Source organism: Emydura macquarii, unplaced genomic scaffold, assembly GCF_026122565.2.
Source record: "Emydura macquarii macquarii isolate MOO-44397 ecotype Brisbane River unplaced genomic scaffold, CSIRO-AGI_Emac_v2 contig_2205, whole genome shotgun sequence".
NCBI lineage: Eukaryota > Metazoa > Chordata > Testudines > Chelidae > Emydura > Emydura macquarii.
In genome coordinates, this window is record NW_027132342.1 from 23,093,632 (window position 1) to 23,111,525 (window position 17,894).

General features: G+C 40.3%; 1 protein-coding gene across 1 annotated transcript; it reads right to left on the reverse strand.

The window, feature by feature from the left end:
- Positions 1–896: 896 nt before the first annotated feature.
- ACTR6 (actin related protein 6) lies at positions 897–16,044 on the reverse strand. Its single transcript, XM_067559733.1, has 11 exons — positions 15,893–16,044; positions 13,972–14,089; positions 13,070–13,138; positions 11,569–11,692; positions 10,669–10,804; positions 10,528–10,584; positions 8,276–8,374; positions 8,011–8,089; positions 5,078–5,249; positions 3,821–3,959; positions 897–2,279 (listed from the first exon to the last, which is right to left on the reverse strand). Exons 1-11 carry the CDS (start codon positions 15,958–15,960, stop codon positions 2,150–2,152), a joined length of 1,191 nt encoding a protein of 396 aa, XP_067415834.1. The 5' UTR covers positions 15,961–16,044; the 3' UTR covers positions 897–2,149.
- Positions 16,045–17,894: the final 1,850 nt, after the last annotated feature.

Genomic DNA, 17,894 nt, shown 5'->3' on the forward strand with positions numbered 1-17,894 from the left:
TTGGAATAATCTTGTAGTAGGAATTTAAAAATTGTCACCCTATCACTTTTATAAAGAATTGCACAAGAGGATTGGGGAGGGGAAAGGCTTTATACTGACTTAAATTTTACATTAAACAACTTTTGATATACCTACTTAGTAGTAGTACAAATAGGCCTCTGGATGATTAACATCTTTCAAGTATAGATGACAAAATTTCAGGATAGTGTTAATTACAAAACAAAGCAGTGATTATTGAAAAAGGCTTACACTGTCAGCTGCCTCAAATCCAAATAAAGTAGCATCTACACCTTTGTAAGAAGTGATGGCACATCCCACAGTGCATTAAACTTTCTGCAGCAGAAAATCTAGCAAGAGTTACTAGAGCTGCTCAGGTACATTATTTCCAGGACACTTCAGCTGTGGCCAGGTCCAAAAGCACACTAACCTACTTTAAAAAGGGCAGGATCATTCAAGCCACCTGCTTCCTTTAATTGATCTAGTCTGATTTTTTTTAATGCTTACATTTTAAGTGACCACCCCTGATTCCTATCCATTTGATTTTCATGCTAACTGATCTGGCCACTCACTAGATAATCATTCATAGTTCCTTGTCACTTAATTCACTAATCATAGTCTGATGCTACTCAAAGCTCTCTTGAATTATTTAGTGACTTCCTTTTTTACCTGCCCAGCAATTGTACCTTATTTCTCTCTCACTCTTTCCCCTCAACTTGAGTCTTACAACTGTCACCTCATTTCCACTGATAGCCAGTCCACCCTTTCACAACCTCAAATAGAGCATATCTGAAGGTTAAAGTCCTCCCCACCTTAGTGACATTTATGTTCATTACATAGAATTAAATTAGTAGATCTGTTACTTACTTTTTCCTCTATTACTGGATTTTTCTCCAAAATCACTTCCAATATTTTATTGTGACAGTTTTAAAGTTACACACATTTTGTTCAGTAACCAAGAATCCTCTTCCTTTGTGGTGTATACAATATGAAAGTGATGGGGCAAGGAAAGAATGCCACACTATATTGCATGCAAATTGCAAAAAGTGAAGCCTAGCATAGGCAGTTTTTCCTTTTTTTAAAAAAGGAAACAATATACATTTTTAATTAATGAAATTATTTATTACATGAGAAAGTTTGATCAGGATGTTTTGCAAAGGCCAACTGAAAGTACATTTAAATTTAATACACCTATAGCAGAACAGATATTCATGGCACTTGATAAAGTTGATGGGTCCCCATATCTGAAAAGTTTACTATCTAAAATTAAATGTAACACAAGAAAGGAGAACAAAGGGGAGACATAGGAGGACAAGGATTACAATAGAAACCTGAGATGTTTGTGTACCATGAGCAAATGAGTAACTTTTTTTTAATCATTTCATATTAAAATATGAGTCCAGTACTCAAAATAAAAGGCAGAGTCAGTGTTGGAAGGCTAACAAACAAGTTAATCTAGAGACTGAATTGTTTTACTAAACTATATGTGGGAGCTATGGAAGGGGGTAATCTCTGTTGCGTAGCTTTATCCGAAACATATAAAAAGAAAATGTATTCAGAAAAGTGGGATATATTCCACACTGGAATAATTACATTTTGATTGTAACCATTGTATAGCCATTCACAGATAACGACAACCAGAGTAAGCCTTTTATAGGATTCCCCCCCCCCCCCATATGATAAAATGAGCCCTATATTAAAGAGTATTTAATGCAGATTATTCTGCATACTACTTCAGTAAGAGACAATACTATTTATGTTGGAAAACAAACTGAAGTTTAAATTAAACCTTCATTTCTATACACTTGTTTTACACTGGTCGATACTAATCTTCAAATTTTTTGTTTCATGCCATTAATAGTTTAATTCACCTTTTTTCAGTAAAAATAACAATGATTGAAAAATGTTAGTAAGGATGGAATGCAGTAACATAAAATAACAAAGGGTATTACATAACATTAGTCTTAAGTGGTAGTTTAAAATCTGTGAAAATAAAGTTATTTGCACTAATTCATTGTACATTCCTAATTTTAGGAAGGGATGTTAGAACTCAGTCCTAATTTACATAAAACAGTTTGTAGAACAAATAAATTCCATGAAGAGTGAAATAGTGGAGTATCAATATATATATATATATATCCAAATGTGCCACTTAAATATCAAATTTCTCTTCACAAATACAGTGTCCATTTTCTTCATAATCTTCTCTAGTTACTACCATGTCCTCAAAATCATCATTTTCAGAAATCAACTTTCCACCTTCCCAAGAATAAGTAATAGGGCTGCGGGGAAAAAAGTTACCACATAAATTAGTTTTAAATGCTTCAAATTATGTAGTAATTTGAAAAAGTGAGACTATCATAATTTTAGGGATTTTATTTAGAAGTGAGCCACAGCCGTTAATAAGATGTAAAACCAGACGAGATTATGCCCATCATAAGGACAATCTGCTGAAAAACTTCATCCATTAAAAAGATTCAGTGGGGGCCTGGCTCAGAGCATTCCAGATCTTTTTAGTGGGTTTATGAGAATTCTAAATTGGTAACCATGTATTTTTTAGGAATGGTAAGATAGTCCTGCACTGAGCTTCCGTTGCAAATATTTGATGAAAACTTGTACAAGTTCATCGTTGGTGCTATGCCTCACCCACTGATATTTTCAAAATGACAGTGTCCATTTAAGGAAATCAGGACAACTTAGTTGTGCCAAAGAATGGTTGTGAATTGGTATCAGTACTCCTGAGATGACAGCCAGAGAAGGATTTCTATTATACTGAAGACCCTTTATATAGCTAGATCACAGATCTACACAGGAGAGTCATCACGTTTAAGTAAAAATGCAGAGGCTTCAGTTTAAAACTGTTTTATTATGTCAGGCATGTACCAGTTAATTTGATTGTCATGTGTTGAAGTTCTTCAAAGAGGCCAAATAAGAACTGTAATTTCCATGGATAGAGAATTAATTTTTTTTTTTTTAAAAAGAGGAAAAATCACACTTCAGATTTACAAAGCTAACTAAAAAAAATCTGATTAAGGCTAGTTTTCAAAAGTGAATGGCTATTGCTAACAAAACTCATTTGGAGCCAAAGTATGATACGGCAGTTTAAGCACTTGATTCAAAAGGAAGGTTTCAAATTCCAGCTGGACTGACTCAGTCTTTCATCCTTCTGAGGTAGATAAAATTTCCATACAATTTATTTATTTGGCGGGGGAGTCTTTTGGATGAGACTTTGAACCTACATTTTGGCTACTATGCATAGACATTAATGATTCCATAATGATTTTAAGAGAGGTGAATCTATCCTGGTGTCCCTGTCCAAAACTATTTCTCCTGACACCATCAGTCACCTACTCAGCTGCTAGTCTCCAAATCCCAGAAGTGCTGCATGTATCAGTGATATGGTATGTATGTTTATAATAGTCAGGAATTCTTCAGAATAAGAGATGTAAAAATAAACCCCCTGATCTTGCAAAACACATATACCATTGGTTAACTTTGCTGCTGTGAATGGTTTCATTGATTTCAGTGGAACTACTCTCAGAAATAAAGTTAAGCACAGGATTGGGACCTCATTGTGGCAAGCACAGAGGAGTCAGGTGGTCTTCAATCTTTTCAATATAGCTCTGCAAATGCACTTGAAGTACTTGAGTTACAGCATCCTTTTGGTCTAGTTTTAGCCACTTGAACAGATTTAAGTTAAATGATGGAACAAAGATAAATCATAAGCATTTTTAATTAGCAGAAGGAATCCTATTTTACCATTTCTATTCTGTTAGGAGAACCAAGTATTAAAGTATTTTTATTTAAACTGTATAGGACTTACTTTTCTGGCAAAACAACAGAAACATCATAATCAGTTGGAGTGAGGCATCGAACTTCAGAATAGACTCGATCCCTGAAGCCTGGGAAAAGGGTATTTCCCCCAGTCAGAACAATATTCTTGAAGAAGTGAGGCTGCATTTCTTTAAACAAAACCAAAAGATATGTATTTGGTTATAACAGCTTAAGGTTCTCTAATTTCTTTATGAATATTAAGTTAAAATAGACTGTTTTTTTAAATACACTTTAGATAATGTTCTAAATATATTAACAAATACATACCAATTATATTTAGAGAAAGGGTATTGCATGAATAACTGTAAGCCATACAATGTACACCTATCAAGAGGCTCCACTAATAATATGATAATCACAAATGTGAAACTAATTTTCTTATGTAATGTGTGAATTTAATGAACTGCATCCTTTTTTTAAATAAGAAAACTTTAATTAGTGTCCCTCTGCTGTATGTGGCTTTCAAAATTTGTCTTTTAGAAATGTGTTATTTAAAAATGTTGGCTTTAACGAATGCTCTCAAACAGGCCAGTTTAGGGGGGAAGAAATAATAACCTCTAGGAGATGTTAAATTTCATTTTTTTTTTTTTTAAATGAATGTAGTTCTGGGCTTTGATGCTACAAGCTGTGAAGTGACACCACATAGTCATGAACATTTTTCCCAACAGAAGTTTGGCCATATTCATTAGAAATATATCTACAACCTAGTACATGACAATGTGCATGTTACACTGGTGGTTTCCACAGATTACAACACAGCCAAAAAGGTGATTAGTTTTCATTTTTAGGATTCAATGGTCTCATTTGCCAGCATATTGTGGCCAGCATGAATTTCCTCCTTTCCCAATGCTCAAAGGCATTTTAAAATAAAAATGAAACTAAATTCTGCAGCCATGAGGATTCCATCCTTAGAGGAAAGAATTCAATGTGGTTATGTTTTGTAGTGGAAAATGAACTCACGAGGTTTCCAACCATACTGTTATACTTTATCTGAAGCACAAATAGAAACCAATCAGCTTACCAGAGTGAACAAGCATTTCCACAACAGGAAATATTAAAGGAAACTGCAAAAACCTTCTGGAGTAACTGACATTCTCAAGGAGTTAAAACTGTTGCACTTTAAATAAATGTTTAGCTCCTTAATACCTGGCAGCACATCACTAGGCTAGGCTTCTAATACACTTTGGGTTCTAACAAAAACATTCAGACTTCAAGAATACATTTAAAAATATTTCTACCACTATACCTTCAGGCAAGTTCTGAATTGAATAAACAATGGCTTCAGGAATTCCCATTTCTTGAATGCCAATATCTGAAGGATGGAAGAGAATTTCTGGAACTGCAAATCTCTCATTTGCTAGACGAAGTATTTGTTCCCCCATCTTGTATTTTCCACTTAACACCATTTCTTCCCTTGGCTAAATTAGGCAGACATGAATGATAACTCTCTCTTAAAAAATGGAGAACACACACAAGAGTAACAACTTTATCTGATCTCATTGTTTACATATTATTCACCTGTTCTGTACATTTTGAAGGTAGCATCTTCTATATATTGAGTCACATATCACACACAAGTCTTTGGGAGCTGATATCTGTTCCCGAATGCTTTGTAATCCCTTACTCTAGTCTTTAAGCATGAGAATTGTATCTGATGTTTGCTTTTTACTGCCATACTGACCAGAGAGTGGTGTCAACTTGAATAGCACATGAAAACATTTTGGTACTGCATTTTTGAAGGAGCCCCATTCCAGCCTCCGCACCGACACCTGCAGTTTTGCCTAAGCAAGATTAGTGCACACTTAGGTACTTTTGAAAATTTTACCCTACTCCTCTAAATGACACTTCCAATAAGCAACTTATAAAGTCTGAGTATTGGATTTGAGTTATTCTAGCAAAAGAACATTTTTAATCATCTCATAACTCAAAAAAGTTATTTGACCCTTGCAAAAAAAATATTGCCTTTGGATGGAGTACAGGCATGGAAAATTCCAGCCCTAAAAGGTAAGTTATGAGCAAAAGAAAGAGGGCACTATAATGAAAGACAGTATTCCATTCTTAATTATCACAATTTTTGTTAGTAATCACGCTAATAAAATTCACCCACAATGCTTATTGACTATATATTAAGTATCTGAGTTCTAGGCAGTACCAAAACTGTTCAGGATAGCATGTGAAAACAGCTGAAAGATTCCAGAACCAGAATTGTGCCTTATGACTACACTTTGATATAGAACTATTACATTACAGCAAAGGTTTATAACTATGAAGTATAAGAATTACAACCAACAAACTTCAGGCAGAAGATAGGATGAATAAGATTAAAAAGAAAGACTATACCCATTATTATTCCTAGATTTTATTTTATATGCACCACACAGTGGTAGATTATAATGTATTATATTGCAAAAAGAAGTTATATTTTAACTAGATTTGGCAGCATTTAATTCTAAAATTGGTAACTGTCAGCAAACATCATTTCAGCTAACACATTAAAATCAACACCAAAAAAAGTCAGTAACAATTGGGGTATCTGCAGAGATCAGTTGTCACCTGCCCTGTAGCAATGCAAAGAGCCCTCGGAAGCCCTGCTGCCATAGGAGTGAGTGAGAGGGTTCCCTGTCCTGCCTCAGGGCTGATGATACACGATCCTTGCAAGCACAAGGTGTGGTGGGGAGGCTGTGGTTCTGGCAAGGTAGAGGCTCCAGACTGCAAGTAGGAGGCAGCCAAGCACCTGGCCATGTGGGAAGTCACACGGCTACTGAATGGTTCCTGGGGCTGCGAAGGGAGTCCTCTGCAGCTCCAATGACACGGACTCACTCACAGGCTGGGAGTCTCTGCTCTGTCCTGCCAGGACTGCAGCCTTCCCTGCACCTTCGAGATTGGGTGTCACTGGCCCCATGGTCATGCAGGGAGCTCTCTGCAGCTCTACTATCATGGCAGTAAGGGAGCAGGGCAATGATAATGGAACTGCATAGCACACTGCACAGCAGCAGGGCTAGTGACACTTGATCCCTGCAGGCGCAAGGTGTGTGGGAGGCTGCAGCTGTCCTGGTCCAGTGGAGCAGAGACCCCTGGCTAGGACTGCAAGGAATACGATGAACCGGCGGCTGGGGGGAGGGGGAGACACACATTCCTGCCTGCTGAGTGAATGGGGATGGTGACACAGGATCCCTGTAAGCACAAGGTGCAGAGAAGGCTGCAGTCCTAGCTCAGCAGAGCAGAGATGCCTAGCCAGGACTGCGAGCATGAAGAGTTGTCATCCCCAGCAACAGAGGAGGCCACTCTGATGCTGAACGGCTCCATCCCCAGACAGTAGCCATTCAACAGATGACCTACCTTGCAGCTGGGGATTCCTCCTCCTCGCAGCCCTGTCCAAAGTTCTGTGCCATACCCTACCAGGACCCCAGCCTTCCCCACACTATATGCCTGCAGAGATCCAGTGTCACTGGCCCCACAGCAAGCCCTCTGCAGCTCCACTGTCATACCTCTGCTTGCTCACTCCTTGCCCACACCCCTGGCTGATAACTGTTCAGCAGTGGGGCGGTCTCCTATGCAGCCAGGGCCTCATTCTCCTGCTTATACTCCTTGGCAGCAGTCCCTGCTCCACCAGGTCAGGCTGGCCATAGCGTCCTACGCATCTTGCACTCTGGAGTGTTGGGCCCTTTGGTTGCATAGGGAGCCCCTTGCAGTCCCGTTGTTAGCACTTCACTAACCCCAACCGTAAAAATAAAAAGTTAAAAATATCAATAAAAATCATTGCATTAGAAAAAAAATGAAAATCAAATTCTGCCAGCCTAATTATAAACATATAACAACAGGTAAGTCAGTTTTGAGAAAATAATCAAAATTATTTTTTCACTGGAATGAGAAATACAGGAATAAATTGAGATACTGAGCCTATGGTATTATAGTTGATTGTCAGATGTTGGATAAAATTTCTAAGAGTACCTACATGACTTTGAAAGTTAGTTAAACTTGGATCCTTACACCACTTATATATTTTGGAAAATTTTACCAATTAACTCCTAATGCAGAAAATATTAGCAGTCAGTATCTGCCTCAATCTCCCTTTCCCTCCCCCCCTCGGCAAAAAAAATTCCATCCCTCTTCCCTCGCTACTGAAGGGTTTGAAGAGGAAAACAGAGTATTCCAGAAAAGTCTGAAAGTTATAATTACCTTACAAAACCCTTTTTTGATTGTGCTGAAGTCTGGCAAAACATAGTCTATCATGACTGTGTTTTCTTCTCCTTTCAACCTGGAAAAGACAACAAACTTAGAATACAACATAGCTAATACATGCCAAATCCTGGAGGCTGTACTCAGGTCAAAGTCCGTTTGACTTAAGGGGGAAGTTTTGCCTGAATAAGGACTGTAGTATTTGTAATATCATTAGATTATCTGGAAGTAAGTACTTTCAAATTTGGCAATATAGTAAACATACTTAGCAATCTCCATGTCCTTGTAAAAATCCTGAGACACATAACATACATCTTCTTTCACTTGATTAATTACATGCGTTTCATCCATAACGTGTAGCTGCCTGTAAAAAAAAATTCAAAGAGTTAGAAAACAATTCAACCTGAACACACATTACTTGTAATTATCCTTTTTTATTATTGATCAGTTCCTACAGTTTTAAAATTGCAAGAAGTTGATATTTTAATAAGTAGAGGTTTACGTTAGCTTACATTACGTAAGCAGTTCTGACATACAGAAATGAAAGGTTTTTTTTTTAATTTTATGTGACAGTTATGTGTACTCTAATACATCATCTGCAGTGCACTTCAATAAATGCAAAACTACAAAAACAGTATGTCCAATGTTCTGAACGTTTGGATAATATTAAAGAATTTATGATGTACCCTTTAATACTGACAACTCAAAGCCATCAATTAGAACTGTGGCCATGATCTTGTATCCAGACCACTGCACAGGGAGAAGGGTCCATCGTATGGGATCCCAATACAGCAGGGCTCTCAAGCAGGGGTAAGTGTACCCTGGGGGTACACAGAGGTCTTCTAGGGGTATGTCAACTCATCTAGATATTTGCCTAGTTTTACAACAGGCTTGTTTATGCTCCTATATAATCAGTATTTCTCAACCTGGGGTCATGATTTATTTTGTAATTATATGGCAAAAATGAGAACATAAGCAATTTTTCTGTAATAGTGTGCTGTGACACTTTTGTATTTTTATGTCTGATTTTGTAAGCTAGTAGTTTTTAAGTCAGGTGAAACTTGGGGTATGCAAGACAAATCAGCCTCCTGAAAGGGGTAAAGTAGTCTGGAAAGATTGAGAACCACTGCAATACAGGATGTGAACCTCAGTGCAATTTCCCAAACTTTTTACTAAGGTGACTCACCAACTGCCTTCTGTCTTTTTTTGCGACTCACCATTACATATATGCACCTCTACCCTGGCACCATAATCCTAATCCCTGCCCAATGAGGAGGGGAGACACCAAAGGGAGGAGAGGTTGGAGAGTGTGCCTGCCACACACTTATCCTGCAGCAGCTGCTCCTGCCCCCTGGGACTAAATTTATGCCTGTGCTTACGTACCTTAGAGAATCAGGCCCTGTGACTTCTTTTTTTGATATGTCATAATAGTAATTAAACTGTAGCCAGATTTCCAAGTGACAGAAAAGGCAGTGTTTGAAGGAAGGTTCTAGATGGGTCGTGGGGTCCTAGATGAACATACATTTCTTCTAGCCCAGGGCAAAGGAGATGCTCTGGGAGGAAAGAGTGCAGTCAGAGAATAAATCCGCCTGGCAGTCACCCCGCAGCAGTGGCTTCTGTCCCACAGGGCTGTACCTGACTCCCCATTTTGGGTGTTGCAATCAGGCTCATGGGATTACAATGCCACTCAGGTCTGGCCTGCTGTCCCTCATCCATACCACTTGCTCACATATCATTTGGCCTGGCTACCCACAGCAGAGCCCAGTCTCATGGGGCAGGAGCTGCTGCTGCAGGGTGTGGCCCTATCTACACTAGCACTTTTGTCAGTAAAACTGTTGTCCATCAGGGGTAAAACACCCCTGACCAACATAAGTTTCACTAACAAAATCACCAGTGTGGACAGTGCTATGTTGGTGGGAGATATAGCTACCACTGCTCATTGGGGATGGTTTAGAGCAGTGTTTCTTAACCTGGGGGTTTAGAGGGGTCGCAAGTGCAGAGCTGGTATTGGGGGTGGCAAGAAAGGCAATTGCCTGGAGCCACAGGGGCGCCATGAAACTAAGTTACATGCCTCAGCCCCGTGGGGGTGGGACTCAGGCTTCAGGGGTACAGTAGTTTGGAAAGGTTAAGAACCACTGGTTTAGAGCATAAAGTGGCTACAAAGGACACTTCACAGGGGTGCAGCTGCAGCAGTACACAGCTGTGCTTCTGTAAGGTCTGTAGTGTAGACATTGCCTAAGTGCATGGTGTTGGGGCAGAGATGCATGTATGTAATGGTGAGCTCCAAAAAAAGGAAAAAGGCATCCTTAAAATTACGCAACTACTTTAAGTATTTTGCTGAACTAGATTCTTAAGGTATTAAAATGGTAGCTGAAGCTCAAGATGTCCTTTTATAGGTTCTCCTCTTCCTCAAAAAGCACTTATTCCAAAACTCCTAATGAAGTTAATTAAAAGACATCCATTAACTTTAATTGGCTTCTGATCAGGCCTCAGGTGTCTTCAATTAGCACATTTTACCTGTAAGAGATTATCTCCTTTAGATGGTTGGTTAAAAGCTTTCCTCCAACATTAATCCTAAAAAGAAAAATATTTTCTGTCATTATTCACTTCAGACATATATAAAAAAAAAGACACCTGTAAAGAAATAAGGCAAATTACCTAATAATTGCCTCTTTCTTCTTTTTACTTCTGCAGTAAGGTACAATATGTGTAAAGGAGTAGCCACTGTCCACAATGATACAACATAGCTCAGATGGATTGTCCCGGAAATACCTATGTGCGCTGAGAGCCCCAGCTGAAACACAAAACCGCCAACCTATTTAACATCATGTTAAAGCCTAATATAGGGGGCTGTTATTTCAAGGCCAGTTTTAAAAAAGGAAATCAACACCTTTCCTGTAATTTCAGCATAACATTACCAGTACTGAATTTTGGTTTTTTAGAGTTTATCTAAAAAGTGACTGAACAACTTGCAAAGACTCTCCCAACATGCACTGCCAAATCATCCCTCCCCTATTTTTACAACATCAGAAAGGGCACTGTATGTTCAGATGAGTCATGTCACTAATATCATGCGTTCTGCAGGATAGGATGTATTAAATGATTGTAGCACTATATTTTATGGGCCACTTGAAAAGATAAATGAGAACTGTCAGGAACTCCATACAAATCTAGCCAAGAAATAAGTAGCAGCACTGTCTCTTTCACATCCTTCCCTATCTCAAGAAGTCTCCAACATCCCTGTGCCAATTTAAAAACAGAACCTTGACAGAAAGGAGCTTCAAGACAAAAGTGACTTTCTGCATACACTGATTACCCCCCCATTGTGTGTTTCTTGCTGTTACATATCAAAATCCTCTCAATGAAGTATTATAAATATAGAGAAATATAAAAGAAACATTAGATGTTTATGCCGGTTAAATACAGGTTAGAGTATGAAAAAGTTACATATTACTCTAAAGTCAGGGAAACAAATAAGTCATTTACTTGGCACTTTATTTTTAAACTGGGAAGTTAGCCTGGAGCACATTAATGCAGAGCAACAAAATGTATACTCACCATTTACTCTAAGAACTGCTTGAAACTGATATTCTTCAAATAAAATTTCATTCATAGAATCTTGTATTGAACTGAAGTTAAAATAAGGTTCAGTAATAATAATATTTGTATCTACAAAGTCCACCTATAGGGAAAAAATAAAGTTGTGTTCTCAAACAACGTTTTAGAAACCATTATCCATATTACTTACATTTTGTGGTGTATAACAACCACCATGCTGTATTAAATTGCAGCCTGGCCAATGATAGATATCAGTGCTACCAGCTTGCATCTATCTATGGCACATTATGTGCACTGTCACTGCTATATCACACAAGGTGTTAAATTTTTTCAGGGCAGAATTGAATTCCTTCATTCCCTCTGTTGTGACTCTTAAGACCAAACTATCCCTTTATCTTTCTTCTACACTTCAACGAGGTAATAACAAAAGAATATTTAAAGAGTGTATACAAGAAACTTTATCCTATTCCTACTAACTACAGAAGAGAATTTTCCTTCAGTACTCTGCCACTTACATAGAAGCTTGGCTCCTCTAGTAACCTGGATAATATCCTGGCCCCAGTGAACTAAACAGCAAAACTCTCATTGACTTCAGTAAGGCCAGGATATTGTCCCTGGACTTCCTGCAGTTACTCATTCTGAGACTTTCTAAAACAGGCCTGCACTAAGGTGCTTTCATGATAATGTGGCTCAATGAGAATTAAAACACACAGATCAACAGTTCTTTTCTTTAGTGCTCACTTTCCAAGCCAGTACCAAAACCAGAGCAATAGTGAGTATCCTAATGAACCCAATAGTTTAAAATCTTAAACTAGCCCAATTTTCATAGTCAAATATACACAATGAGATATTTTGAGGAGTTATTTTGACCTGTAAAGACCAGCTTTATAAGTTAACAAGTTAGGTGCTATAAAGACCAGCTTTATAAGTTAACAAATGTGTATTTATTTCATATGAGAAAAATAAGGCTCAGGCCTCCAGTGCTCTTTTTGTGCTAAACTATGTTGGTGAGGTGAGCAAAATAATATTCTATTAATACACTTTATAAATTCAGCTTATTCATCAAAAGAATAAGAAATTCATTAACAGAAAGGGCCTACTTGATCCTACAAGACTGTCACAACGTAAATCTCAGCCCTCTTTCCACTTTTGTAACTCTCTTCTTCAATCTCCACCCCTGCAACAATAGCTGGCTCTTCAAATAATTAAGCCTATGAATAAACAATCATCAAGTAACTTTTACTAACTGAAGTCCCAATCTTGCAAACACACACTTTATTCATGTGACTAGTCCTACCCAAGTCACCTAAATTACTCACATGAGTAAAGTTAAACATTGGCTCTAGTTTGCAGGATCATTGCCTAAGCGAACTGAGCTCAAAATCAGAGGTAACTCAGTTTCCTAAATATATCCATAATTTGGAATATTTTTGTATTACTTCTATTTATTCTTTAGAATCTGTATTTAAGAACCATAAAATCTATCAAGAGTTTTAGTTACCTGATACATTTCCTTTCCAAAAAGGTAATCCCAAACCTGTCTCTGAACATCCCAGTTCACCAAGTAACCCTATCGAAGTATGGAAAGAAAAAAAAAAAGACATTATGTATAAGACAAAATTGCATATTTATAACTACTCAACATCTGTAGAATTTCAGTCTTCCATCAATAATTGTTAGATGGAAAAGCTTCTTTAAGATTATGGAAGCCCTTCCAAACCTATTTAAAGGGGTGTTGGAAAAAGATTTTAAGTGTGGTTTGTTACTTTGCATTGATAAGAGACTTACACAGGATTTTAGGCTGGACAGTTTTTAAAAGAGTTTATTTTGCAGAAGGTTAATTTTTAAGCCCACAAGTGGACAGTGGAAAAAGACCCCGAATTTAGAGTTACAGACAGTTTTATACTTTATTATTATTTAAATATAAATGACAAAAGCATATATATATTTTTTATAAGGGCACAAATTTATTTTTTTTATAATTATTGGTTTATATTATTTGGAATACATTATTTATAAGACTTTTTTTTAGATATTTTGCAGCTAATTACAGCTGATTTATTAAGGTTGTATAGCTTGCTGAATTTAGCCGAGGCAAGTGAGAAAATCCAAAGATAAGTGATATTGTACTTCTGTTGTTCCCTATTATTTAGTTTAAATTACAGTGCAACAAGGATACCATAATATGAATAAGGCTTCCTACCTAAATTGGTATCTGATGGCAGGTTATGGAAGCCACACTTCACGCTTGATACTGAAAATACTTTGCTGTATCTGATATTTATTTTAAATATTGTTTATGCCTGTGCAGTTGTTGCATATTGAATATATAAAGAATAAATATTCCTTAAACCACAGCCTGTAACAGACTGCATTTCTAAAACTATAAAGCATATTATTTACCTTCTGAAAAGGGAGAATGTAAAAGAGTCCGGAGGGATCTTTAATTTCATCCAGTTGATTGGCTGTAAAAGTTTTCAAACGTGCTGTCTTTGATCTAAACTGACAGTTGGGAATAACACTGAAAAAAAGTTAAAGACTGTTTTACTAGACATCACATCATATATGATATAAAAAAACATGTAGTGCATTTTCAGATAAATTCCATAAATATTTCCTTTTCCATAATATTTCTATGACTGCATTTTTTTAGAAAGTAGCAGTTACCTTGGTTACTGCAACACCACAAGATTGGCAAGACAATAAAACAATCACAACATACAGAATCAGAGAAACAGTAAGTGTTAAAAGAAATTACAGAAACTTCCAACCACGCTAAGAAACATTTTCCTTCCTTAATGATCACATTTTTTGGTTGCCAACAGGCCTAACTGAGGCAGTTACCCAACACCCAATGGTCTGGGGCATAGGATACATAGAAAAAGATCACTTAAAGCTCTAAGACAAGGACCATAATAAAGAACAGCAAGAAGTTAAAGTAAGACAAAAATCAAATTAGGAATAAGTTTCCCCCACTTTTTTTTTTAAACAGTGTGGCTGATTAACCATTGGAACAAACTGCCAAGGAATGGTGGAGTCTTTCCATCTCTTGATGTCTTCAAGGCCAGATGCCTTTCTGAAAGATATGTTTCAGTTGGCAAGGTACAGGGTACGGCTCAATATAGGGATAACTAGCTGAATCTTTGCCAGTGCAGTTGTCCAGAACTGGGGTGGTAACTGTTGCCATACTTTCAGTGAAACCTGAGCAAAAGGGAGCCTCTGCTTTGAAAATCCCCTCAGCATCTCTGCTCCCAGAGCCCCGTTGCAATGCAGACAGCTGCAGTATTGCCAGCTTCAAAAGATAAAAAATCATGAGTCGAATACCCCAAAATCATAATTTTTTTAAAAAGTTTGTATTGTGTTTTTTAGGCCAGTCTCTTGATTTTTTGAACTCTCTCTGCCCTTCCCCAGGGTGTGTATATGTGACAGTTAGTGTTGGCCACTTTCCCACATGTATTGGATAAGCTCTCTCCCTCACATCTGTTTCTCTCCTGCTCAACTATTAATCCAGTCCCCCCTCAGTGCTGTATCCAACCAACCCCATCAATTAAGCCCCCAGCTTCCCATTATCACCACCCTATCAGTTCAGCCTCCCTACCCCATCGATCTCCCACCACCCTCAGTTCACCCTGCCAGCACTCACCCCATCTGCTCAGAAACCATCATTAACACAGCTTCCCCACCCCATCAGCCCCCACCTTCCTCACTTCAGCCCCCTGCAGCCCCCAGGACATTGTTCAGCCCTCCCAGCCTCATCCCTAGGGCTCTTAGGGCTCTTCACCCTCCCCAGGCCCAGGAGGGAGGCTATAGTGGAGCCCCCTCTCCCAATTCCCAGGTTGGCAGGGAAACCCCGGCGCTGACAACAGGGAGCCCGGCCGTGCCGGGGCTGACCGCGGGAGCCTCTCCAAGCCGCGGCCAGGGCTCCTGCTGTCATCCCCAGGGAGCCGTGGCCACCCCTACACGTTCTGCGCGAAACCAATCCGGACTCATGAGTGGGGGGTGGGGCGGGGGGGGGAAGAAACAAACATCCGCTGTGTTTGCTGACCCCACTCCGCGAGTCGGGATTAACGTCACGTAGAAATCGCGTCTCTGACGCGCGTCAGTGAGTTAGCACGGCCGGCCGGCCGGGAGCCAGGGGCTCGCTCGGCGCGCGCGACTGAACGCGTGTCACAGACCCAGCGCCCGCATCTGAGGGGGGCGGGGCCCGCAGGAGCCGCCTCGCCTCTTTTCTGAGCTAGGGCCGATAAACTGCATGACAGGCCTGAGCCGCCCGCACGGGCTCCCTCACAGCCGAGCCCTGGCCGGGAAGTCGCGGGACCCTCACCTGACGTGCTCGTGGCTGTAGCCGATCTTGGCGTTATAGGCGCCGTTATCCAACACTAGTGTCGCCATCTTCCTTCCAGCCCCACCCCCTCTTCGGGCAACTCGATGGTCACCTTACTGTAGAGGGTGAGCGAGCAGAACGTGACCGCACGGCATGACAGGCAGCAGGAGGACTGCGTGCGTGCGCGCGCGCGCGAGCCAGCGAGCGAGCGCCCGCCTACCCCAGCCCTACGACTTCCTGCCCGTCAGAGACGGCGCGAGAGGGCTGGTCACGTGGGTTTCAGTCCCGCCCCAGCTTTCCACCAGGACCCTTGAGGCAAAGCTGAGAGCGGGGCGGGGCGCTTTCCGAGAGCGAAGGAAGAGTCGCACCCTGTGGCTCTGGTGCGCGTGTGCGCCCGGCGCGGGTCTGAGTCTGCCACTTGCTGTAGCTTCAGAGCGAGGATGGGGCGCTGCATCCCCACTAGGGCTCGGGGCGTCTCCCGCTCGCCCGCATGCCCTGGGGCCGCGCTGGGTCTCTCCGAGCTACCCAACCATTGCTAGTGCAGCCTGGACGTGCCGGCCGGCAGCCTGCTCTTTGTGCCAGGGCCCGGGCCGTTAGTTCTGGGATTTGAGAGCAGCACGGAGCACGTCGCCCCTCTGACTTTTCGCTTCTTCCCTGGGCGGGTCAATGGTGTAAACTCGTCTGTAGTGAAATCTCTGCTAGCCCCGAAGGAGGAGTGCTCAGCGCGCCCAGATAGGGAGAGCCGGACTGCAAATTGGCCTGCTATTCCTGTGTGTAAATCCCTCTCCCCCCAGCTGCGAATCGGAAATAATTGGTTCAGCCACAAAACAGCCTAGAGAAACACAACCACATCCACTGCATTAAGAAGAAAAACATTGAGAATCGCTGCTCTGTTGTAAAGCACCCAAGACCCTGTAGAGTAACTCAGCCAAGAATCCAGGGGTTGTTGCTCTAATTTGCTGGGACAACAATGCTGAAAACATTGATTTTAATGCAACTTAGAAGCCTAAATATCTTTGAGGATCTGGGCTTTAAAGTCCTCCAGGCTGTCAAACTGTCCTGTCATGGCTCAAGAGCCTGGTTTCCAGCCTCAAAGCAGACTGCTAAGAAACAGCACACAGACCCAAATGTGGATGTGAGTTCTATATTGATTTCACCAACCAATTATCAAGTGTAAACTCCTTAAACCCTGTAACAGCCTTAACATGGAGTCATAGACAGTCCACTGGGATAATCTATCTTGCTACCCTAGTAAGCTTGCCTTTGTGATAGATGGTCCCTTACACTAAAAATCACAACAGTAGTCACAGATTACTCCACCTCCCAAAGGTCCAGTCACTTACCCCAGGTCAATTGCATCTGAGATCTCACACCAAAGATGGTGCTCCTAGCCAATCCTATAGTAAACTATCCAAGGCTTTGTCAACACGAGCCCTTTTGTCGGTAAAACTTTTGCCTATTTTTTTCACACCCCTGACTGACAAGTTTCACTGACAAAAGCCCCGGTGTGGCTAGCGCTATGTTGGCAGGAGAGCATCTCCTGCAGACATAGCTACCAGTGCTCGTTGGGAGTGATTTAATATGCCAGCAGGAGAGCTCTCCCATTGGCATAGAGTGGCTACACTGGAGACCTTACTGCAATGCAGCTGCATCAGTATAGCTGTGTTACTGAAAGGTCTGTAGTGTAGATATTTCCTTTTCTTAGTTAATAAATCTTTAGGCTATAAGAGAGTTATTTACAAAGTTAAAGAAGGTAAATTATATACATACAAATGAGTTTCAAAAAGTAATAGAAGCTTCTATAATAAGCAAGCTCTATATGTCCTTTAGGGCTGATCCAAGCCAACCACTGGAGATCTTTTGCTTATGCTTAGTAATCACAGCCCCTCAGAGTTCAAGCAGCATAAAAGATACAGTTTCTCCTTGTCAGGGCCTTTTATTCCATCCCATCTTCTGCTTCAAGTTGCAAGTTCAGCTGCTCGGAGAAATTCAGTTGCACCTC

What these genes read in the sequence shown, in the direction of transcription:
- ACTR6 (XM_067559733.1), bottom strand. Translation starts at nt 15,960, where the DNA reads ATGGCGACACTAGTGTTGGATAACGGCGCCTATAACGCCAAGATCGGC. An exon ending in AAGGACATGGAGATTGCTAA is followed by an intron (nt 8,090 to 8,275) that starts GTATGTTTACTA and finishes TGTCTTTTCCAG; the next exon opens with GTTGAAAGGAGAAGAAAACA. An exon ending in TCTGTTGTTTTGCCAGAAAA is followed by an intron (nt 2,280 to 3,820) that starts GTAAGTCCTATA and finishes TTTTCCCCGCAG; the next exon opens with CCCTATTACTTATTCTTGGG.